Raw genomic sequence first — 25,914 nt, forward strand, 5'->3', positions numbered from 1 at the left:
TCTCACTTCTCCAAAAGACTGCGGATGTTGGGGGAAGTCGAAATGTTTGAGACTGTTGCTGAGATTCGATAGATTTTCATTGGTAAACAGCTGCCAGGATCAAATTGAGGGACGGAACTGATTACGGAACTGATTAGAGGGGACTGAATGGCTTCCTCGTCTTTCTAATGTATCACAGTTGCACATTGGTAGGCAGAGAATCCCCCCCCCCCTCCGGCAGTCACATGACCCAGTCTTTTCGTTATGGTAACTGGGGACAAGTGTCACTCTACCTCGTTGGAGAGCGGAGAGGTGGCCGAGCCCCTTCTTGACTAACACATAACAGAGACTGTTCAATAACCCAAGGATTAAAGCTGCCCTGTTATTACCGCTGTAAATTCTCCAGCGGTTACAGTGTTGATATCAACATTCTGAAGGCACAGGTTGTAAATCCCTAGGGGAATGTGTGGGCATTTCTGAACCAGATTAAATCCTGGAGTATTAACCAACGTCACCAGACTAATTTTGATAAATATTTATCAGTCGACGCGTAAGAACAGGAGGAGGCCCTTTGGCCCCGCAAGCCTATCCCGCCATTCAATGAGATCATGGCTGATGTATATCTCAAGTGCATTTACCCATCTTCGCTTCATAATCTCTGAATGTAGCCGATAAAAACACTTGGGTCGGTGTGGCAACAACGTGTGAGTCACAGGCCTGGCTTCTCAAAGTGTTCTTCAGGGTTTTGACCAAGGGTGGTATCATGACCAGTACAGGCGTGGAGGGCTGAAGGGCCTGTTCCTGTGCTGCGTTGCTCTTTGTTCTAAAAAGCAGAAGCTCGTTAGAGGCTCAAAAATCACGAAGGGTTTTGATAGAGTAAATCAAACTGGTCCCAGTAACAGAACATAAGGAGCAGCAGGAGACCATTCGGCCCGTCGAGCCTGCTCTGCGATTCAAACTGATCATGGCCGATCTTGGGAACATAACTCCGCTCTCTCCCGCCCACTCCCCACAGAGAGTGCTGGAAAGAGCTCAACAGGCCTGGCAGCATCTGTGGGGAGAGAGAGAGAGCTAATGTTTCGAGTCAAATAGACTCTTGATCGGAACTTCTTCCCAATAGCCCTCGGTTCCCTAAGGGACCAAAAACCTGCTGCTACCATTCAGGGCTGGGGCATCCACCACCCTCTGAGGTAGAGAATTCCATAGAGTCCTGGGATTAAAGGGACAATCGCCACCGTCCGTAACCAGAGGATGCAGATTTAAGGTGATTGGGAAGAGAACCAGAGGTGAGATGAGGCTATTTTTACCCAGCCAGTTGTTATCTGGATTGCATCGCCTGGTGGGGGCAGCGGCCTCCACATGGCAATTCGATAAATAGTTGCAAGGAAAAGAATTCCTCCCGGGAAAGAGCTGGGATGGGGGCAGAGAGACTAATTGGATAACGTTTTCGAAGAGCCAAATGGTGGCCTCCTGTTGCAAAAAATGAGGGGCTCCTTCCTGTTTGTGAGCGAGCGGGGCAGGTACAGACCACAGCCTCGAGCGTCTCAGAAAATGGCCTTCAACTGTGACAAGAGCGTCGCCCCATAGCCGTCACTCCACTACCGTAGCTGCTACTTGCATCAGCTGTGGCTCAGTGAGTTAGCTCTTGAGTCCAAAGGTTGTAGATCCAGGACCCTCGCCGAAGACTCAAGTGCAAGATCTGGGCCAACGCTCCCAGTGCAGTACTGAGGGGGCAGTGCCGGCAGTGCCCTTTCTCGGGTCCCTTTTCACTTGGATGTCAAAGATCCCATGGTCACTATATTGAAGAAAAGCAGGGGAGCTATTCCCATTATCCTGGCCAATATTTATCCTCAAAACCGCAGTTGCGAAAGTAAAATACTCCGGACGCTGGAAATCTGGAACAAGAGAGAAAATGCTGGAAATAGTCAGTGGGTCTTGTTTTGTTTTGCTCTTGTCGTAGCATAAGCTGCTTCCTTGATGTGCACTCTGACAGAGGAAGGTTCAGACTTGGAGACAGCTTTAACACGTTTATTAAACTATTAACAATTCTCCTACTTGGATTTGACGCTACTGTTAATTCTGCTATAGCTACTCAGACTGACGAACCAGTCTGCTACAATCCACGTGGTGGGTGTGATGTTCAATCAACCCTGTGTCTGTACTCACTGAGTGTCTCCACTGGAAAGAGGAAGATCATGTGTGCTGTGTCCTTATGTATGGGTTGGTGTAATGTCCCCCTGTGGTAGTGTCACGTCTGGATGTCTCTTGAGTGCCCATTGGTCGTGTCCTATCTTACTGACCTATTGGTTGAATGCCTGTGTGTCATGATGTCTCTGGTGCTCCCTCTGGTGTCTAGCTAGGTGTAGTGTATGTACATTAACCCCTTGTGTCTTTGCAGTGATGCATATCACCACAGTTCTCTCCTTTTGAGGAGAGAAACGAGAATTCACATTTCAGGCCCGTGACTTTTCATCAGAGCAGCTGATGTGTGTCTGATTATCACGTTGCTGTTTGTGGGATTTACTGTGTTTCCTGCATGACAACAGTGACCGCAATTCAGAACAGTGCTTCATTTTGTATGAGGGGCTCTGGGGTGTCCAGAGATCCTGCTGTTGGCAGCCTTCCATCTGCCAAGAATTGATGAAAATATGCAGCAGATAATCTATTGAGGCCAACATGCCTGCTGAGATTGCCCAGCATTTTCTGTTTTTGTTTGACTCCCAATGTGCGCAGTAATTTGCTTTCATATTAATGTTTATTATTGTCACAAGTCGGCTTACATTAACACTGCAATGAAGTTACTGCGAAAAGCCCCTAGTCATCACACGCCGGCGCCTGTTCGGGTACATGGAGGGAGAATTCAGAATGTCCAATTCACCTAACAAGCACGTCTTTCGGGACTTTGTGGGAGGAAACCGGAGCACCCGGAGGAAACCCACGCAGACACGGGGAGAACGTGCAGACTCCGCACAGTCAGTGACCCAAGCCGGGAATCGAACCCGGGTCCCTGGCTCTGTGAAGCAACAGTGCTAACCACTGTGCTACCGTGCCGCCCGCATCTATTTAGGCCGTTGCAGGGGGTGGGGGGAGATCTTCATTTGATGCCCTACTGCCAGTGGCTGTGAAGGCCGACCCTTACGAGGCAGCCTCTTCCACAAGCAGCGGGCACACAGATATCACGTATCGATGTGGCTTTGGCGCCTGTTACCAAGTTACTGTAGCCACCAGTCGTCATGGCGATGCCCACCGGCCAACAGCATGTGTCTTCATTTCCCTCTCTCGCCTGCTACCAATTCCCAGGTGCGATAGCCAGTGTTTGGGATCTTCATGTCACTTGGGAGCTCATGAAAGGTGCTATTCAAATGCAAGTCTTCCTTCCTTTCATTGACAACGAAGGAAGGAGAGGAGCTGCCTGTTTGTAATTTGATTCTCTTTCTTTTCCAGGGCATCCTGAGTGAGCCAGACTTCAGCGCTGAGCTAACGCAGGTCCACCAGGTGGGTCTCACCGGTTCCTGAAGAGGCAATGCAATTTGTGCTATGAGCTAATGAAGGGATGGCGTTGCAGAATGGCCTCTGCCCCCAGGAATGTTTGGGACCTCCCTGCCAGATCCCGCCTTTGCTCTCCAGAAATAGAGAATCACTGAATTGCTGCATCGGCAATTCATTGTGTCTGCACTGCCTCTCCCAATGAGCAACTCACTAGTGCCATTCTCTTGACACCCGCTCCCCGGTAACCCTGCACATTCTTCCTTTTCATAGAATCATAGAGCGTACAGTGCAGAAGGAGGCCATTCGGCCCAGCAAATCTACACCGACCCACTTCAGCCCTCACTTCCACACTATCCCCGTAACCCAATAACCCCGCCTATCCTTTTTGGTCACTAAGGGCAATTTAGCGTGGCCAATCCACCTAACCTGCACGTCTTTGGACTGTGGGAGGAAACCGGAGCGCCCGGAGGAAACCCACGCAGACACGGGGATAACGTGCAAACTCCGCACAGACAGTGACCCAAACCGGGAATCGAACCTGGGACCCTGGTGCTGTGAAGCCACAGTGCTATCCACTTGTGCTACCCTGCTGCCCTAATCGGCCCATTGAGTCTGCACCGGCCCTTACAAAGAGCACCCTACTGAAGCCCACGTATCTACCCTATCCCAGTAACCCCCACTTAACAGTTTTTGGACACTAATGGCCAATCCACCTAACCTGCACGTCTTTGGACTGTGGGAGGAAACCGGAGCTCCCGGAGGAAACCCACGCACACACGGGGAGGATGTACAGACTCCGCACAGACAGTGACCCAAGCCGGGAATCGAACCCGGGACCCTGGAGCTGTGAAGCCACAGTGCTAACCACTGTGCTACCCTGCTGCCCTTTCCGATAACAATCTTATTCCCTCGCGATTGAAACTGCCTCCATCACACGCTCAGGCAGCTACTACTCACTGTGTTGAAGATTATGTAAACCTGCGCCCTCTCAGTTCCCATTGTGTTGTGTTGTTAATCGTACCTTTCATTTCAGTGACCTGGGGCGGGATTCTCCGACCCCCACGCCGGGTTGTAGAATCGCCGAGGGCTGGCGTGAATCCTACCCCGCCAGGTCCCGAAGTCTCCACCACCAGAGATTCGGCGGGGGGGGGGGGGGGGGGGAGGAATCGCGCTGTGCCGGTCGGCGGGGGCGGGAACAAAGTCCCGCTGCTGGAATGCTTGACCCGCCAGCGTGGATTAAACCACCTTTTCAACGGCGTGACAAGGCGGCGCGGGCAGGCTCCGGGGTCCTGGGGGGGGGCGCGGGGTGATCTGGCCCCGGGGGGTGCCCCCACGGTAACCTGGCCCGCGATTGGGGCCCACCGATCCGCGGGCGGGCCCGTGCCGTGGGGGCACTCTTTTTCTTCTGCCTTCGCCATGGTCTTCACTATGGCAGAGGCGGAAGAGACCCCCCTCCCCTGTGCATGCACGGGGCTGCCGTCAGCAGCCGCTGACGATCCCGTGCATGTGTCGACCCGCGTCCCCTGGCGAAGACCTTTCGGCCCCGGCTGGCGTGGCGCCAAAGGCCTTTCCCGCCAGCCGGAGGAGCGTAAACCACTCCGGCGCGGGCCTAGCCCCTCAAGGTGAGGGCTTGGCCCCTAACGGTGCGGAGACCTCCGCACCTTTGGGGCGGCCCGACGCCGGAGTGGTTCCCGCCACTCCATCCCGCCGGGACCCCCCGCCCCGCCGGGTAGGGGAGAGTCCCGCCCCTGGTGTGGGAGCTGTTGGCTGAACAGGCTGCTTCGTGATGCGGAACGGGGCCAACAGCGAGGGTTCAGTTCCCGTACCGGCTGAGGTTATTCATGAATAACAGTAACAAAATAATAATACCCCTCCTTCTCAGGTCTTGCGCCCCGCCTGAGGTGTGGTGACCCTCAGGTTAAATCACCACCAGTCGGCCCCACACACTCAAAGGGGAAAGCAGCCTCTGGTCATCTGGGAGCCCAAACAATTATTCAATATGTAAAGAGCTGCACAATTGCAGTGTTGCTGCTTTTTGATACAATACTGAAGGAATGCTTTGTGGATTGTCCCTGGGCTCAGATACTTTGTCTGTTGACTGTGACAGGGGTTTGAGATGCAGACGTTTGCTGGACCTGTATTTGCAAAGTTCCGGGCCATGCTGGGAGTGAGTGAGACGGATTACCAGCAGTCCCTCAGTTCGGAAGGATTCTACCTCCAGTTCATCAGTAACTCCAAGAGCAAGGCCAACTTCTTCCTGACGTGAGTGTGCTTGCCGCATGAATTAGAATCATTGCGTAGAATCCCTACACTGCAGGAGGCGGCCATTCGGCCCATCGAGTCTGCACGGAATCTCAGAAAGAGCACCCTATCTACGCCATTCCCTCGCCCTATCCCCGTAACCCCACCTAACGTCTGGACACCAAGGGGCAACTGATCACGGCCGCTCCACCTAACCTGCACACCTTTGTGAACTGTGGGAGGAACCCGGAGGAAACCCACACGGACCCCGGGTCCGAGGCCGGAATGGAACCCAGGTCCCTGGCGCTGTGAGGCAGCAGTGCTAACCACCGTGTCACCATGGGGACCATGCGGTCAGTTCCTGCAGCTGTGGAAAAATCAGAATTAAAAGACCCTGATCCCTCATCACCCCCCCCACCCCGAGTGTCAGTACCCTCCGAGTGTCAGTGTCCCCCTCTACTGTCAGTCCCTCCCTGAGTGCCAGTCCCTCCCCCCGAATGACAGTTCCCCCCCCCCCCCCCCCCCCCCCACTCGTGTCAGTCCCTCTACCCCGGGTGTCAGCCACCCTCCATTAATGTCAGCCCGCCCCCCCCCACCGAGTGAGATTCCCCCCCCCGCCAAGTGCAGACCCTGAGTGTCAGTATCCCCAATTGTCAGCCTCCCCTCTCCTGTGTGTCATCGCCCCCCTCCCCTAACCCCGAGAATCAGTTCACCCCCCCCCCCCGTCCCGTCACTCCGAATGTCAGTCCATGCACCCCCCCCCCCCCCCCAGTGAGACTGCTTCAATTCTGGAAAAGTCCCAGAGGATCGGAAAGCGGCCAATGTAACACCTTTATTCCAAAGTAGAGGGAGACTGAAAAACAGGTAGCTATAGGCCAGTTAGCTTAATATCTGTCATTGGGAAAATGTTAGATCCATTATAAAGGATGTAATAACAGAGCATTTAGGAACACATAATATAATCAAGCAGAGTCAGCATGGCTTCATGACGGAGAAATTGTGCCTGGCAGATTGATTAAAATTCTTCGAAGTGGTAATGTACAGGATGGTTAAAGGTGAACCTGTAGATGTAATGGATTGGATTCTCCGGCCTCCCAGCTGCCTGTCTCAGTAGCGGGAGGCGGCGCGTTCTTCGCTGGCAGCACTATTCTCCACTCCCGCCGCTGCATTGAAGCCACCCCATGCCTCCGGGAAATCCGCGGGCGGGGTGCATTGCCGGTGGAAGCAGAGAATTCCGCAGCCAGAGAATTTCAACCAGTATACTTGGATTTTCAAAATGTGTTTGATTAAGTACCGCACAAAAGACTGCTTTTGATTTTATTTTATTTTATTTATTATTGTCACATGTATTAGTACACAATGAAAAGTGTTGTTTCTTGCATGCTGTACAAACAATGCACACCGCACATAGGGAAGGAAGGAGAGACTGCAGAATATAATGTTACAGTTATAGCAAGGTGTAGAGAAAAGATCAACTTAATACGAGGTAGGTCCATTCAAACGTCTGATGGCAGTAGGGAAGAAGCTGTTCTTGAGTCGGTTGGTACGTGACCTCAAACTTTGGTATCTTTTTCCTGACAGAAGAAGGTGGAAGAGAGAATGTCCGGGGTGCGTGGGGTCCTTAATTATGCTGGCTGCCTTTCCGAGGCAGCGGGAATTATAGACAGAGTCAATGGATGGGAGGCTGGTTTGCGGGATGGATTGGGCTACATTCACGACCTTTTGTAGTTTCCTGCGGTCTTGGGCAGAGCAGGAACCATACCGAGCTGTGATACAACCAGAAAGAATGCTTTCGATGGCTTAATGAAATAAGAGCCCATGGTGTTGGGGTTAGTATATTAGCACGGATAGAGGATTGGCTAACTGATAGAAGACAGGGAGTTGGGATAAAAGGGACATTTTCAGGATGGTAACCTGTAGCTAGTGGAGTGTCACAGGGATCAATGCTGGGGCCACAGTTATTCACAATATATATTAATGACTTGGACAGGGGAAGTGAATGCACTATTGCCAGGTTTGTGGAAGACACAAAGATAAACGGGAAGGCAAGTGGTGAGAATGACACAAAGGGTCAATAGAGGGATAGAGACAGGTCAGGTGAGAGGGCGAAAACTTGGCAGATGGAATATAATGTAGGAAAATGTGAAGTTATGCACTATGGTAGGAAAAATAAAGGAGCTGAATAATATTTAAATGGAGAAAGACTGCAGAAAGCTGCAGCACAGAGAGATTTGAATATTCCTGTGCATTAATCACAGAAAACTAACTTGCAAGTTCACCAGGTAGTTGGGACGGCAAATGGAATGTTCGCCTTTATTTCAAGGAGAATGGAGTAAAGAAATAAGAACAAAAGAACTAGGAGCAGGAGTAGGCTTTCTGGCCCCTCGAGCCTGCTCCACCATTCAATGAGATCATGGCTGATCTTTTGTGGACTCAGCTCCACTTTCCGGCCCGAACACCATAACCCTTAATCCCTTTATTCTTCAAAAACCTATCTATCTTTATCTTGAAAACATTTAATGAAGGAGCCTCTACTGCTTCACTGGGCAAGGAATTCCATAGATTCACAACCCTTTGGGTGAAGAAGTTCCTCCTAAACTCAGTCCTAAATCTACTTCCCCTTATTTTGAGGCTATGCCCCCTAGTTCTGCTTTCACCCGCCAGTGGAAACAACCTGCCCGCATCTATCCTACCTATTCCCTTCATAATTTTATATGTTTCTATAAGATCCCCCCTCATCCTTCTAAATTCCAACGAGTACAGTCCCAGTCTGCTCGATAGGGAAGTCTTGCTAAAACTACACAAGGCACTAGTCAGAACTCACCTGGAATACTGTGAACAGTTTTAGTCTCCTTATCTAAGGAAAGATATAGTGGCTTTGGAGGCAGTCAGCCCAGAGAAGGTCCACGAGGTTGATCCCGGGTGTGGAGGGATTTTTTTGTTGAGGACACGTTGAGTAGGTTGCGCTTTACTCACTGGAGTTTAGAAGAATGAGAGGCCACCTTATTGAGACATATCGGATTCTCAGGGGGCTTGACCGGGTTGATGCTGAGAGGTTGGTCCTGGACTCTCCCACAAGAGGAAACAGAGGGCAGAATCTCAGAGTGAGAGGGTCGCCCATTTAAGACAGAGATGAGGAGGAATTTCTTCTCTCAGAGGGGAGTGAATCTGTGGAATTCTTTACCGCAGAGAGCTGTCGAGGCTGGGTCGTCAAGTATGTTCAAGGCTGAGATGGACAGATTTTTAATCAGTCAGGGAATCGCGGGTTATGAGGTTAAGGTGGGAAAGTGGAGGTGAGGATCATTTTATCAGACCAGCCATGATCCCGTTGAATGTCAGAGGAGACTCGATGGGTGGAAAGGCCTACTTCCACCCCTCCTTCGGTCCCCACCCTGCCCCAAGTACAAGTCCATGGCTCCGCTCTCATGGAATCATGGTCTGTCCATGCCCACCACGCCCGGGGTGATGGCTCTCACCCCCTTCGCCACCTGCCCATCGCCATCCCCCATTCCTCTTCCACTCCCTGTCCCTCGACGCTAATGTCAGGGTTGAGTTGCTGAATGTTTGGGAGAAGAAGCAAACTGTTTGATTTGTTGGTGAATCTGATTCAGGAACGACAAGAGGATTTTCCTGAAAACTCAGGATAAGAGAGAGATGAAGTTTCTGCTGTCGAACCTTCGCTCCTACATCCAGCACATGGAGAAATATCCACACTCTCTGCTCGTCAAGTTCCTGGGTAAGAGGAGAGAAAAAATCTTTTTATTTCAGCGGGAGATGTTGACGCGGTGCCAATGTCCCCGGGATAATAATCGAAAGACCCGGGCTAATGCTCCAGGGGGGTGAGCACCGTTTCTGAGCACCATCCGGTGACCCTCACTGTAAAGTGCACAGAAACAGGACCACTTGGCCCATCTGCTCGTGCCAGTGTTTATGTTGCAAATGTGCCTCTCCCTTCCCCCCTGCTTCATCCCATCCCATCACCGTATCCTCCTATTCCTCACTGGTGTTTACCCAACTTCCCCCTTAAATATATCAACACTATTCACCTCAACCCCTCCATGTGATGGAGAGTTTCATATTTTCCCCACTCTCTCTGGGGGTAAAGGTGTTTCTCCTGATTTCCCGATTAGACTTATTGGTTACGATCATATATTGAAGGCCCCACTCATGGAAACATCTGCTCTGTGCCTAACCCTATCAGAACCCAGCATAATCTGAATGATCTCCATTGGATCAGCCCCCGGCCTTCTGTATTCTGGAGCAGAAAGCCTCAGTCCGGTTCAATCAGTCCTGAGAGCGAGAAAGTCTTGCCTATGGTGTTACCGTCTGGTTCGGCCTGGATATCAGATCAGAAGATTGTATGGCTGACGGGAAACAGAGAGCAGGCATAAATGGGTCTTTTCCTGGTTGGCGGGATGTGACGCGGGGACCACTGCTGGGACCTCAACATTTTACAATTCGTACTAATGACTTCTTTGAAGGTCCGGTTGTGAAATTTGCTGATGACACAAAGATGGGTGGAAAGTAAGTTGTGAAGAGGACGTAAGGAGGCTACAAAGGGACGGGGATGGGCAAAAATCTGGCAGATGAAGTACCACGTGGGAAAATATGAAATTGCCCATTTTGGCAATAATAATTAAAAAAAGAAGCTCATTACCTAAATGGTGAGAGATTGCAGAGCTCTGAGATACAGGGCTGGTTTAGCACAGTGGGCTAAGACAGCTGGCTTGTAATGCAGAAATTCCCGTTCCAGCCCCCCCCTGAACAGGCGTCGGAATGTGGCGACTAGGGACTTTTCACAGTAACTTCATTGAAGCCAACTTATGACAAGTGATTATTATTATTATTATACAGAAGGATCTGGGTGTCCTAGTGCATGAATCGCAAAGGGCTAGTATACAGGTACAGCAAGTAATTAGGAAAGCAAATAGAATGTTGTTGTTTATTGTGAGGGGAATTGATTGGAAAGGTAGGGAGGTTCAGTTTGTACTGGTAACATTGGTGAGGTCATGGCCAAAATTCTCCGGCCGTTGCAATTCACTTCTCCCGCCGGCTGTGCGCCCCTTCCCCTGGAATTCCTGGCCGTGTGGAGTAGCTTCAATGGGAAATCCCATTGACAAGTGGCTGGAAGACAGAATCCCACCACCAGCAAAAGACACACCACTAAGTATCCAGCCCCACATCTGAAGTATTGTGTACAGTTTTGGTCTCCTTATTTAAGGGAAGATGTATGTGCCTTGGAAGCAGTTCAGAGGAGGTTTACTGGATTGATAGCAGGAATGGACGGGTTGCCTTACGAGGAAAGGTTGGAGAGATTAGATTTTGTAGTGAGTGAGGGACCAATGGGAACCGAGAGTGAGTGATCACCCCGGAGGGTGGAATCCTCTCTTGGGCAGAATACATCTAGCAGCCATGTAATAGGCGTGCAAGGACTTGGAGCTGAGCTCTGAGGCAGTTTATTGCTGTAAAATCTCCTGTACCAACTTACTCTTTATTAATAGACACCTTCTTGTTCCTAATGAAGTCTGAAGTCTCAATTTGGATGGCTTTTCTTCTACACTTTTTCTTCACAAAATCATCACTCACATCTTTGTAGATAAAATCTATATATTTTCAATCGTCAGTATTGCTGACCTTGTCAATTGTTCCTGACTCGACGTGCTTCGCAGATAACTTTTCATTCTTTTCAACACAGAGTAAGAACATTCACTGAAAGCACTTGTGACAGGTATTGTTAAAAATGGTTTCCCCATTTGGAAAGGTTGCCTGCAAACCGCCATGTACAAGTCTGTACAACTCAGCTGGTGATCTCGAAGAACAGAGCTCATCAGCATCGATGAAATGAATTAGTTGTTTCAGTTCATCTACAAATTGATTTGTGCCTATGTCGTCCCGGTAGAATTCAATTAATCTCTCACTGCAACAGCTCTGAGCATTCTCTTCCAAACCTTTGTGGAAAAGCACGCAAAATAATTCAACAGTTTTTCTTCAGAGATTGATTTCTACTCTGCAATTGCACCATTATTGTGTCACAAATAATAAGAATCTTCAAATAACACTGACAGTCTCTATGATGATCTTCTCTTTCTCTTTTAAAGTGATTTCATTGTCTCTAATTTCATCAAAAATAACTTCCTTTACACTTCTCATCATCAGAGGAATGTGTATTCCTTGTTAAAATTAGTGAACCTGTCGATGTGATGTACTTGGATTTCCAAAAGGCATTCAATAAGATGCCACATCAACAACTCATGGTTGTAGGAGTTAACATATTAGCATGGGTTGAGGATTGGTTAGCTAACAGGGAGCAGGGATGTCGGCATGTTTCCCATCATTATCAAACGGTACTTAGGACGCGATTCTCCCAAAAGAAAATAAAGTCCCCGAGCGAGTGGGTTTAGCTGCGTGCTTCCTGGCGCTCGTTGTGCCGAGAATGACATGGCTGTTCAACGTGACTCGCATTGTATTAGAGCCTGAACTAGGAACATGCATCTGAGGTCGAACATAGCCCGTTTTGTAAAGTGGGGAGTGTCGCTCGCCAGAACTCCCCAGACTAGCGAGAGATCAGGACGCCATTTTAAAATCTGAGGCCCCCGAAGCGATCCACATAGCCTCCCCGCCCGAACACACTATGGGAAGGTTCCCTGTGACCTAGTTTCTCAGGGCTTCACATGCCCCCTTTTGCCCCCCCCCCCCCAATCCAGGACTCCCACCCTTCACCTCCCCAATCTTCATATGCCCCTCCACCCCCCCCTTGGGCCCTGACCCTTGGCAGTGGTCCCCAGGCACCCTTGAACTGGCACCCTTGGCCAGGGCAACAGTGCCAAGGTGCCAGCTGGGCAGTGCCAAGGTGTCTGCATTTCAGGGGGTGGGCCGGTGGGGGGGGGGGGATCCTGCTCTATCCCTGACCACGCAGGGGCCTCCGATGGCCCGGGAGAGCCCCCCCCCCAGGTGCTGTTCCACCCAGTCCACATTTGTGAGGGCCAGTACTGAACGGCACTGGGCTGCACACTTCTTGGGGCGGATTGTATTGGTCTGGATTTTGTTTACTGTCACGTGTACCGAGGTTCAGTGAAAAGTATTTTTCTGCGAGCAGCTCAAACAGAACATTAAGTACATAAAAAGAAAAGGAAAAGATTGCAACGATTGTAAGATAAGTAAAAAGAGGATCTGTTAGGGAGAGCTCGCAGAGAGTCTCCTCGCTCTGGCGCCACCTTGCGCAGGATGGTAGCTATCGGGTGAATGCGCCTAAGCAGTTTCAAACCCTATTTGGGCGGGTGCATTTGGTCACGCCCCTTTTGGGCAGGATTCCAATTCCAACGCCTCGCGGGACTTGGGAAGATCCCACGAGGCGTGAAGGTTGTCAGGAAGCCCGCGGGAGGCCTGTCCTGGGATCTATCGGCCGTGTTCCGCTCTCGCTCGAGTGCAACGCGGCTGGGGAGGTCGCGTCAAGAACGTTGTCACTTGTGGCAAGTGGAACAGACTATAAAAGGAGGGAAATGTTGCTTTAGTTGTACTGGTGAGACCACACCCAAGGTATTGTGTGTAGTTTTGGTCTCCTTATTCTCCAAAGTGATGAGGGGCGGTTTGGAGAAGGTCCACTTGGCTGGTTGCTGGAAGAGGGGGGGAAGGTTATGTCATGAGGGAAGGTTGGGCCTGTATCGGTTGGAGAGGAATGAGGTTGGAAAAATGGGATCTGCTCTTATTGAAACCTGTGAGAGCCTGAGGGGACTGAGCAGGAAGGATGTTGGAAGAGTGTTTCCACTTCCAGCTGAGTCTAGACCCATGCAGTTGATCTCCCGTTTCGGGTGGGGATTGAGGAGAATCTTTTTCTCTCTCAGAGAGCCGTTAGCTGGGCAGCACGGTAGCACAGTGGTGAGCACTGTGGCTTCACAGCACCAGGGTCCCGGGTTCGATTCCCGACTCTCTGTGCGGAGTCTGCACGTTCTCCCCGTGTCTGCGTGGGTTTCCTCCGGGTGCTCCGGTTTTCTCCCACAAGTGTTAATGTAAAGCCTACTTGCGACAATAATAAAGGTGATTATTACAGCTCTGGAAACTCTCCTCCAGCGAGCAGCGGACGCTGGGTCATTGATTCTTGATCGACGAGGGTCGAGAGTTACTTTTTCTTTTATTTATTTTAGAATCCTTAGTGTCTCAAGTAGGCTTACGTTAAAACTGCAATGAAGTTACTGTGAAAAGCCCCTAGTCGCCACATTCCGGCCCCTGTTCGGGTACACCGAGGAAGAAGTCAGAATGTCCAATCCCCTTAACAAGCACGTCTTTGGGGACTTGTGGGAGGAAACCGGAGCGCCCGGAGGAAACCCCACCCAGACACGGGGAGAACGTGCGGACTCCGCACAGACAGTGACCCAAGCCGCGAATTGAACCCGGGACCCTGGAGCTGTGAAGCAACGAGGGGCAGACAGGAAAGTAGATTATGACCAAGTCTGATCAACCATGGACTTATCGAATGGCGGAGCAGGCTCGAGGGGCTCCTAATTTGTATATTTGTGTCTGATCATTATATAACTGAGCACAAGGCAACAGCTCAGGGACAGGATTATTTTTGCAATTGGCCCATGAGGGCAGAGTATTCATTGCTTTCAGCGGCCCGGCGAGGGACAGATTAATTTACTGGTTCCCTGAATAGTGCCAATAGAGACCCAATGTATTCTTAAAAAAATAACCAAACCCCTGGGGTGATCAACGTGTTGTTCCAGCTTCCATCTTGGGAAGGTCTAACTGATAGTTACAAACTAGGGGGGGATTGACTGTAAGAGGTTATTTCTGGACCATGTAACTGACAGTAACTGCTCCCTGATAGCAATCATCCTGCGTTTATTAGATACCAAATTGGCTCCACAATGAATCATTGTTGGTAAACAGGCCGGTAATACCTTCCTGCGAATTGCAAGTGATGTTAATCCGCCACTTTCAGTAAAGCTTAACCAACAGGCCCTCAATCTGCTCACGAGGAGCATCTTCTCAAATTGTGCCTCAGTACCCCTTCGGTACTGGAGTGCGGGGTCCTATGGGCGCCCGTCCTGACAATCCGTCCAAGTAACCATTCTCCAGGCATAATCCTGGTCACGTTCCTGTGATCTCCATGGTAGGCTTAGGGGCCATGGATGGGAGTAGCACTCAATGGATGCCAGGGTTCTGTCACTGCGTTCCAGCGACCCTGGGAAGAGGGGAGTGCCACATTACTGCCCAATCTGAGAATGCTGGGAGGTTGACCCTTCCTGGAATGTCCACCAGTGCCTCCTGCAGGTAGCAGGCAGTACCGCTGAGAAAGAGACAGTGCAGCCTCAATGTTGTTCCAGACCCTGCACAGATTTACAGCGGGATCCTCTGTAAATACTGACACACTCCCCGGGGACCCCCTGTAAATACTGACACACTCCCCAGGAACCCCCTGTAAATACTGATACACTCCCCGGGGACCCCCTGAAAATACGGACACACTCCCCGGGACCCCCTGTAAATACGGACACACTCCCCGGGGACCCCCTGTAAATACTGACACACTCCCCAGGAACCCCCTGTAAATACTGACACACTCCCCGGGGACCCCCTGAAAATACGGACACACTCCCCGGGACCCCCTGTAAATACGGACACACTCCCCGGGGACCCCCTGTAAATACTGACACACTCCCCTGGGACCCCCTGTAAATACTGACACACTCCTAATAAATCCTAATCCGGAATATCGACTATTAATGTCTGAATCTGTTTTTGCTGTGCATCGTCTCGTGATGGTTAATTATTTGAGGATTTTCTGCTCTTTTGCCGCTGACAGGTGTGCACAGTATCAAGATACCACGGGAGAGAATGGTGAGTCCGTGTCTATGTTCAGTGTTAGAATGTGCACTGTGCTGTATTCACACCCCGTCCATCTCTGAAAGCACTCGGTCCAGGCAGCTTCAAGATGCCTCTGCTAAGCAGGCGTTGTCCTGGAAGTTGCCGCAACTTTGCAACAGCACATGATAGATAACCTCTGCAGATTGCAGTGGAATGTATTTGGGTTCTGTTTCTGGGTGTTGGAACAGAGAGAGACTATTGATCCTCTCTCCTCCCCAGTCCCCCCCCCCCCCAGAATATTAACACTCTCCCAGAGACCCCTTTTAGAAATACCAGCACACTTCCAGCTACTCAGATGAGCTCTTTTAACATCATGGCTATTGTTTTTTTAAATACATTTTAAAGTACCCAATTCATTTTTTTCCAATTAAGGGGCAATTTAGCGTGGCCAATCCACCCACCCTGCACATCTTTGGGTTGTGGGGGTGAGACCCACGCAGACCGGGGGTGAATGTGCAAACTCCACACGGACAGTGACCCAGAGCCGGTATCGAACCTGGGACCTCGGCAGCAGTGCTGCCCATCATGGCTATTGTTAAGGCAATGCCAGTTGTGGCGATTGTCACTTTCAGACCAGCCTTACTGAGTAAGGGTCACGTGGTCCAAACAACCAATCACCACCTAGCATTGGGAAGCTCGCTAAGGGGCGGGGCTTTCCCAGTTCGAGTGTCTATGGTTTAGCTGACGCAGCTAATGAAGCAACCTTGTAAATAAAGTTTGTTTGTTCAACTTAAGAAGCCTCCAGGAGTACACCGTCACACCAGTCAACCTCTCCAGCCCCAGAAAAGAGCAATTTAAATTGTTCGCTATCATTCCTGTAGGTTGCAAATTGTTTTTAGAGCATTTCAAAAAAATGTAAATGTTGTACTCTAGCTTTCTCTGTCTATTTTCATCTCTCTCTTACTCCATTCTTTCTTTTCTAATCTTTCTCCACCTGATTTAACTCTCACTCGCCTTTCTTCCCTCCCTGCTTTGCCTCTACTTGGTTCTCAATCGCTGCTGAAGGTGATAGATTGTTGGATTCCCATGTACAGGAGATCCCCCCCCCCCCCCCGATGTTCCATTGCTCTCATTGTCCAGTTGGCAGCTTACAACCCCAGCCGGTTACAGGTCAAAAACAGCTTGGCGTGAAGAGTAGAGGTGAAAAGATTCTAACTAACATGACTCGCTGTAAGATGCCCACTCCAATACAGTCTGCCCCTCTCCTCACTGTAGTACGTCTGTGGCAGCAGCTCCCAACAGAACCTGAATAAATATTTCTTCGGAACCTGCAGAGATCCTTAAGCATCTCATTGGTTCTGGTACTGGTTTTCAAACCCGTCCAGGGATCCCACGCCCAGGGACGACGGGAATATGGAAGTTGAGGAATTCCCGGATGGGGAGCCAGATCGGGGAGGGGCTATTTTCCAGAAGGCAGCTTCCTAACTGGCCGATTCCACAGCGCTCCAGGCACGGTAGCACAGTGGTTAGCACTGTCGTTTCACAACGCCAGGGTCCCAGGTTCGATTCCCGGTTTGGGTCACAGTCTGCGCGGAGTCTGCACGTTCTCCCCGTGTCTGCGTGGGTTTCCTCCGGGCGCTCCGGTTTCCTCCCACAAGTCCCGAAAGACTTGCTTTTAGCTAATTATGACACTTCAAATTCTCCCTCCGTGTACCCGAACAGGCGCCGGAATGTGGCGACTAGGGGCTTTTCACAGTAACTTCATTGCAGTGTTAACGTAAGCCTACTTGTGACAATAATAAAGATTATTATTAAGTGAAACTTCTTCCGATGCCAGGATATCTTTCCCTAGAGAAGGGAATCAAAACTGTCCACAGCTGACGCACGGAGATACAGTAAATAAAGCAGAAAATAACTAAAAAGAACTGATCTGATCAAAATGGACCAAAATTAAAATCAAACATTCAAATTATGACCCGACGTCCTATCGCCTGGGTGAGTAAGAGCTCACGGAGTAAACTTTGGTTCCTTAGAACAACGAAGGTTTAATCCTTCCCAGGGCCACAAACTGTGAAAATACCGGTGAGGGAAAATTCCCTCGGTTGTGGGCCGATTGTACCTTCAGCAAATTCCCTCTTGCTGTTAGGAGAGGCAGTGATGTGGACAGAGGACGGAGATTGGAACCAAGGCCAACTCTCGCTCGGACAGAGCGATTCCTGGACAGGTGCTGACCCCTGGTGGCCAGGTGGCAGATGGCAGCCTGAACGCTTGCTTCGCGTTCCCATTTTGTGGAATCACGGGGGCCGGGATTTTCCCAGCCCGGGCGGGGGCTCTCCCAGTGCATCCCAGCCGCCGGGCACGGCAGGATGAGCATCGGCCTCCCACTGAACGGAGACGGGAATAGATTTAAGTGACGAAGGTCCTCACTGGGGCAATTTTCCGAGCTTTCTGGCATTAGGTTAGCAGCAAGGGGCACCCTCCCGATGCGGGAGGCCGGTGGCTCCATACCCCATTGATGGGGGCGCAGAAAGGGAAGGTCACCCTCTTGGTGGGGAGGAGGGGGGGGGGACCCCTTTTTGGAGGATATTTCCCACGGGGCCGATGCCTTCCCTCTTTCCCTTAAACATTTTGTTATTTCTACTCCTCTGGGGGCAACGTCATGCGGAGGCGCACCCAGATTTGCCTACCTGACTCAGCAGCGCCTACCTCTCCCTCGGCTGCTAAGGTTTGAGGACGGCCAGCCGTATGAGTGGGCCAGCAGCCTCGGGAACCCCGCCTGCCCTCCAATTAGGAGGCTTCCTCCCAGAAACCCCCTCCCCACACCCCCTCCCCCGGTCTGGCTTCCGACAAGCAGGGGTTCGGATCATAGAATCCAAAAGGAGGCCATTCGGCCCATCGAGTCTGCACCGATCCTCCAAAAGATCGCCTCACTCAGGCCCGCTTCCCCTGCCCTATTCCCCTAACCCCACCTAACCTTTTGGACACTAATGGGGCAACTTGTAGCACAGCCAATCCACCTAACCTGCACATCTTTGGACTGTGGGAGGAAACGGAGCACCCGGAGGAAACCCACGCAGACACGGGGAGAACAAAGTGTGGACTCCGCACAGAGAGTGACCCGAGGCTGGAATCGAACCGGGGACCCGTGACACTGTGAGACAGCAGTGCTACCCGCTGTGCCACCCTACCACCTTGGACACAACTGAGTGGGCTGCTGGGCTATTTCAGAGGGCAATCAAGGCTCAACCAGATTGCTGTGGGTCTGGAGTCACGTGTAGGCCAGACCGGGTAAGGACGGCAGATTTCCTCCCCTAAAGGACATTCGTGACCCAGGTGGGTTTTCCAGATAATCCTGTAGCTTCATGCTAATCCTTAATTCCGGATTTATTTTGAATGACCGAATTAAAATTCCCTGGTTCCTGTGGGTGGAGCCCCGATCATTAGGCCAGCTCTCTGGATTACTGGTCCATAACCACTGTGCGACTCTACAGCGATTTCTGAAAACAGCCTCTCTTTTTGACAGAAATACTTCATTGTGATGCAGAGTGTATTTTACCCTGACGAGAGAATCGTTGACAGGTATGTAGTCATTTCTGGAATTATTTTCTGCTCTCAAGTGAGTTAAATATTGGATGAACTTCAGCCCATAATGTTTGTTTGAGGGCCAAACTTCAGTTTGGGTCTCCTGTGTGTGCTGTAAACCCCCAACTGGCCGCTATCCAGTGACAATAGAGTTTCACGGCACGGAAACAGGCCTTTCGGCCCATCGTGTGTGCGCCGGCCACCAGACAGTCATTTATTCCAGCCCTTGGTCCGCAGCCTTGTGCGCTGCGACGTTTGAAGTGCTCCTGTAAACGCTTCCTCAATGTTGTGAGGGCTCCCGCCTCCAGCACCCGTTCAGGTAGCGAGTTCCGGACTCCCACAATCCTCTGGGTGAGAAACCTTTCCTCAAATCCCCTCCAAACCTCCCGCCCGGACATTTAATCATTGCCCCGCCCCTGCTTATTGACCCCTCTACTGAGGGGAGAGAATCCTTCCTCTCTGCCCTGTCTCTGTCCCTCATACTGAACGATGACTATGGTAAAAATCAATGGTGTTTGTGCGAGACCGGTCAGACTGTTAACTGACCGGTCAGACTGTTAACTGACCGGTCAGACTGTTAACTGACCGGTCAGACTGTTAGCTGACCTGTCAGACAGTTAACTGACCGGTCAGACTGTTAACTGACCGGTCAGACTGTTAACTGACCTGTCAGACAGTTAACTGACCTGTCAGACTGTTAACTGACCGGTCAGACTGTTAACTGACCTGTCAGACTGTTAACTGACCGGTCAGACTGTTAGCTGACCTGTCAGACTGTTAACTGACCTGTCAGACAGTTAACTGACCTGTCAGACTGTTAACTGACCGGTCAGACTGTTAACTGACCTGTCAGACTGTTAACTGACCGGTCAGACTGTTGACTGACCGGTCATACTGTTAACTGACCTGTCAGACTGTTAACTGACCTGTCAGACAATTAGCTGACCTGTCAGACTGTTAGCTGACCTGTCAGACTGTTAACTGACTGGTCAGACTGTTAACCGGTGAACCCTTGTGTTGTCCCCAAGACAAGAGAGTTAAAGTATGACAACTTCTAGATTTTGCACATCCCTGGGATAAAAATTGCAGTGTCTCCGACCAACGCCCCTGTCCGTGCCCCTGTCCGTGCGCTGTCCACGTGCCTGTCCACACAACTATCTGCGCGCCTCTCCACACACCTGTCTGCACGCCTGTCTGCGCGCCTGTCCACGGACCTGTCCACTCACCTGCCTGTCAACACACCCGTCCACACACCTGTCTGCGCGCCCGTCCACACACCTGTCTGCGCGCCTGTCCACGGACCTGTCCACTCACCTGTCTGTCCACACACCTGTCCACGCACCTGTCCACATACCTGTCTGTCCACACACCTGTCCACATAACTGTCTGCACGCCTGTCCACACACCTGTCCATGCACCTGTCCGCACGCCTGTCCGCACGCCTGTCCACACACCTGTCCACACACCTGTCCACACACCTGTCCACACACCTGTCCACGGACCTGTCTGCCACACACCTGTCCACGCACCTGTCCACATAACTGTCTGCACGCCTGTCCACACACCTGTCCATGCACCTATCTGCACACCTGTCCACGGACCTGTCCACTCACCTGTCTGCCACACACCTGTCCACGCACCTGTCCACGTATCTGTCTGCCGCCTGTTCACACACCTGTTCACACACCTGTCCATGCACCTGTCCACACACCTGCCTGTCCACACACCTGTCCCGCACCTGTCCACACACCTGTCTGTCCACACACCTGTCTGCGCACCTGTCCACACACCTGTCTGTCCACACACCTGTCTGCATGCCTATCCACGCACCTGTCCATACCCCTCTGCACGCCTGTCCACGCACCTGTCCACACCTGTCCATGCACCTGTCCACGCCTGTCCATACACCTGTCTGCGCACCTGTCCATGCACCTGTGCACGCCTGTCTGCACACCTGTCCACATGCCTGCCTGCGCACCAGTACACACCTGTCTGCACACCTGTCCACATGCCTGTCCATGCATCTGTCCGCGCACCTGTCTGCACGTCTGTCCACGCACCTCTCCATGTGCCTGTCCACGTACCTGTCTGCATGCCTGTCTGAACACCTGTCTATCCACCTGTCTGCACGCCTGTCTGAGCACCTATCTGCATGCCTGTCCACACTCCTGGCTGCTCGCCTGCCCACGCACCTGTCCACGCACCTATCCACACACCTGCGTGCATGCCTGTCCACACACCTGTCTGCGCGCCTGTCCACATCTGCCTGCATGCCTGTCCACATACCTGTCTGCGGCCTGTCCATGCACCTGTCCACGCGTCCGCCTGCATGCCTGTCTGCACGCCTGTCAAACGCCTGTCCACACACCTGTTTGTGCACCTGTCCACGCACCTGTCGGCACACCCGTCTGCACGCCTGTCCACACACCTGTCCACAAACCTGTCCAGGGGCCTGTCCACGCACCTGCCCGTGCGCCTGTCCACGCACCTGTCCGCATGCCTGTCCACACACCTGTCCACAAACCTGTTTGTGCACCTGCCCACGCACCTGGCCACACACCTGTCCGCATGCCTGTCCACACACCTGTCCACAAACCTCTCCATGCACCTGTCCACACACCTGTCCACAAACCTGTTTGTGCACCTGTCCACGCACCTGTCCACACACCCGTTTGTGCACCTGTCCACAAACCTGTCCATGCAGCTGTCCACACCTGTCCACAAACCTGTTTGTGCCCCTGTCCATGCCCCTGTCCATGCCCCTGTCCATGCCCCTGTCCATGCCCCTGTCCATGCCCCTGTCCACGCACCTGTCCACGCACCTGTCCACGCACCTGTCCACGCACCTGTCCACAAACCTGTTTGTGCACCTGTCCATGCACCTGTCCACACACCTGTTCGTGCACCTGTCCACAAACCTGTCCATGCAGCTGTCCACACACCTGTCCACAAACCTGTTTGTGCCCCTGTCCACGCACCTGTCTACACACCTGTCCACACATGCGCAGAAACCCAATGATGTCATTGGCCAGACTTATCGGCTGTGTTAACACAGCCCGGTTAAAGGCCCTGTTAAATAAAACCACTTATTCCATGTTTTTAAAAAATAACTTTTTTACGGGACGTGGGCTTCGCTGGTGAGTCCAGCAATTCTTGCCCATCCCTAATTCCCCTTGAGGAGGTGGCGGTGAGCTGCCTTCTTGAACCGCTGCAGTCCATGTGGTGTAGGCACACCCACTGTGCTGTTAGGGAGGGAGTTCCAGGATGTTCCTTCCCAGTGAAGGAACGGCGATATATTTCCAAGTCGGGGTGGTGAGTGACTTGGAGGGGAACCTCCAGGTGGTGGGGTTCCCAGGTATCTGCTGCTCCTGTCCTTCTAGATGTTAGTGGTCGTGGGATTGGAAGGTGCTGCCTAAGGAACCTTCATCTTGTAGATGGTACACACGGCTGCCACTGTTTGTCGCTGGGGGAGGGTTTGAATGTTTGTGGAAGGGGAGCAATCAAGCGGGGCTGCTTTGTCCTGGATGGTGTCGAGCTTCTTGAGTGTTGTTGGGAGCTGCACTCATCCAGGCAAGTGGAGAGTATTCCCTCACACTCCTGACTTGTGCCCTGTAGATGGTGGACAGGCTTTGGGGGGTCAGGAGGTGAGTTACTCGCTGTAGGATTCCTAGCCTTTGACCTACCCTGGTAGCCACAGTATTAATGTGGCTGGGTCCAGCTCAGATTCTCATCAATGGTAACCCCCAGGATGTTGATAGTGGGGGATTCAGCGATGGTGATGCCATTGAATGTCAAGGGGCAATGGTTAGATCCTCTCTTGTAGGAGATGGTCATTGCCTGGCACTTGCGTGGCGCAAATGTAACTTGCCACTTTTCAGCGCAAGCCTGGATATTGTCCAGGTCTTGCTGCATTTGGACATGGACTGCTTCATTATCTGAGGAGTCGCGAATGGTGCTGAATATTGTGTTGTCACCTGCAAAATCCCCACTTCTGACCTTCTGTTGGAAGGAAAATCATTCATGAAGCAACTGAAGGTGGTTGGGCCTCGGATTGGGCCTGGTTATTGATAAGAAAATTACATTTGCTACAGATTGTGTCAGAGAAAACAGTGCATTTTATTTATGTTAAAATAAAAAACCAAAGACAGTTCAGAAAATAGCAAGATGTCTCGGGCAGTAATTTCTTATTTAAATTTCGAATACCCAATTCATTTTTTCCAAATAAGGGGCAATTTAGCGTGGCCAATCCACCTAGCCTGCACATCTTTGTGTTGTGGGGGTGAAACCCACGCAAACACGGGGAGAATGTGCAAACTCCACACGGACAGTGACCCAGAGCCGGGATCGAACCTGGGACCTCGGCGCTGCGAGGCCGCAGTGCTAACCCACTGCGCTACTGTGCTGCCCTGTCTCGGGCATTGCTGAGTGAGCTGCCAGAGGAGATCTGGAAATATGCCACGACAAAGTTCAAGTTAAAGGAAATTAGCTGGGTGAAAATGGCAATCGTATTTTGTTTTGAATAAAATTAATAGGCTTCCTGGATCCAAAATCCTGGAACTCCATCCCTAACAGCACGGTGAGTGTACCTACACCACATGGACTGCAGCGGTTCAAGAAGGCAGCTCACCACCACCTTAATAGATTATTATAGAATTTACAGTGCAGAAGGAGGCCATTCGGCCCATCGAGTCTGCACCGGCTCTTGGAAAGAGCACCCTACCCAAGGTCAACACCTCCCCCCTATCCCCATACCCCAGTAACCCCACCCAACACTAAGGGCAATTTTGGACACTAAGGGCAATTTATCATGGCCAATCCACCTAACCTGCACATCTTTGGACTGTGGGAGGAAACCGGAGCACCCGGAGGAAACCCACGCACACACGGGGAGGATGTGCAGACTCCGCACAGACAGTGACCCAAGCCGGAATCGAACCTGGGACCCTGGAGCTGTGAAGCAATTGTGCTAACCACAATGCTACCGTGCTTAAGGATGGGCAACAAATGTTGGTCAAGCAAGCGAAGCCCACATCAGGTAAAAATGAATAAGAATTAACCCACTCTCGCAGGACGGCCCCTTTCATTCGGTTTTTGGTTTCAGTTCTCATTGTGTTCGCTGCGAGTTTGGATTTTGCTTTAAACAAAATGGCAGACTCTGTGGCGAGGCCCGGGTTTGACGCTGACGTTGGTGAGAGTGAGGAGGGTCCTGGGGCCAGATTCTGCTACGTTGAAGCAGGGTGTGTCTGGTTTTACGACGGAAAGGTTGGTGCCGACCCCGCACCGACCCTCCGATCACTGAGGGGCCAGCAGCCTCGCCACGTAAAACGCACGGCCTTCCCGATGGAAACGGCCGGAGGATATCCGGGGTCCGTGGCCGCGCACGGGGATGACCTGCAACGGTCGCGCCGCACAGCGCCAGCCCCACGCGGACCCAACCTGCCAGATAGTGCCACCCCTGGACACCGCCTCGCCCACCCCCAGAACACTCCCCACCAGTCCCCCCAGCCCGACAGGCCCCGCCCCCCGATTCGGTCGTAAAAAGGGATTCTCCGCCCGATCGCCGATTACGATGGCGGCAAGCGGAAAATCCCGCCCCTGATCTCCGTATCTCAGTGGCATCACGGAGTAAAGTGGGGCAGGTCCCCGTTAACTGCGTCGGCAGCAACGCAACTTTTTACGAATGGCTTTATCAGCCTGCGGTGCAGCCATTCAATGTCCTGCATACCTACACCCCCCCCCCCCCCCCACCCCCCACTCCCCTCCCCAGCGCGCCCCTATCCCGGCACTCCTCCCCAGCCCCTCTGGGTGTGACAGGCTGTGCTCAGTAACGTTACTCTTTTTCCCCCAGGTATGACATCAAGGGTTGCCAGGTGAGTCGATGGACAGACCCCTCCCCCGAGGGGAGCAATGTCATCGTGGTGCTGAAGGACCTGAATTACGAGGGGAACTCCATTTGCCTGGGTAAGGAGCATTCTTCACCACTTTCCAATCACAAATGTTAAATCTGTCCACAGCTGTATTCACCCCCGTCCGCTGTAGTCCCAATCGGTGAAATTGACAGCATTGCAATGTGATCTCATATTGTCACTCAGCATCTGGGAGTTTACTGACTGGTCAATTGTTCTGTGAATTTATACGAATATAAAGATCATCACTGACCAGAAACTGAACTGGACTCCACCAAAGCCTGTCCACCATCTACACGGCACAGGTCAGGAGTGTAATGGAATACTCTCCACTTGCCTGGATGAGTGTAACTCCAACGACACTCGAGAAGCTCGACACCATCCCGGACAAAGCAGCCCCTATCCACCACCTTCAACTCTCTCTCCCTCTACCACTGACGCACAGGGGCAGCCGTGTGTACCATCTACAAGATGCACTGCAGCAACTCGCCAAGGCTCCTGAGTCAGCACCTTTAAAACGCGCCACCACGACCATCGAGAAAGACAAGGGCAGCAGATACCTGGGAACCCCAGCACCTGGAGGTCCCCCTCCAAGTCATAGAATTCATAGAATTTACAGAGCAGAAGGAGGCCATTCGGCCCATCGAGTCTGCACCGGCTCTTGGAAAGAGCACCCTGACCAAGGTCAACACCTCCACCCTATCCCCATAACCCAGTAACCCCACCCAACACTAAGGGCAATTTTGGACACTAAGGGCAATTTATCATGGCCAATCCACCTAATCAGCACATCTTTGGACTGTGGGAGAAAACCGGAGCACCCGGAGGAAACCCACGCAGACATGGGGAGGATGTGCAGACTCCGCACAGACAGTGACCCAAGCCGGAATCGAACCTGGGACCCTGGAGCTGT

General features: G+C 51.8%; 1 protein-coding gene across 1 annotated transcript in view; it reads left to right on the forward strand.

Moving 5' to 3' along the window:
- Positions 1-25,914, forward strand: part of pip5kl1 (phosphatidylinositol-4-phosphate 5-kinase-like 1) — a 79,918-nt gene that overhangs the window by 48,338 nt on the left and 5,666 nt on the right. The window contains exons 3-8 of the mRNA XM_072488780.1: positions 3,424-3,474; positions 5,576-5,730; positions 9,321-9,445; positions 15,512-15,546; positions 19,037-19,092; positions 24,944-25,056. Coding sequence (XP_072344881.1) covers positions 3,424-3,474; positions 5,576-5,730; positions 9,321-9,445; positions 15,512-15,546; positions 19,037-19,092; positions 24,944-25,056 — 535 coding nt within the window. The remainder of the gene's footprint in view (positions 1-3,423; positions 3,475-5,575; positions 5,731-9,320; positions 9,446-15,511; positions 15,547-19,036; positions 19,093-24,943; positions 25,057-25,914) is intronic.

This window comes from Scyliorhinus torazame, chromosome 22, assembly GCF_047496885.1.
Source record: "Scyliorhinus torazame isolate Kashiwa2021f chromosome 22, sScyTor2.1, whole genome shotgun sequence".
Lineage (NCBI taxonomy): Eukaryota > Metazoa > Chordata > Chondrichthyes > Carcharhiniformes > Scyliorhinidae > Scyliorhinus > Scyliorhinus torazame.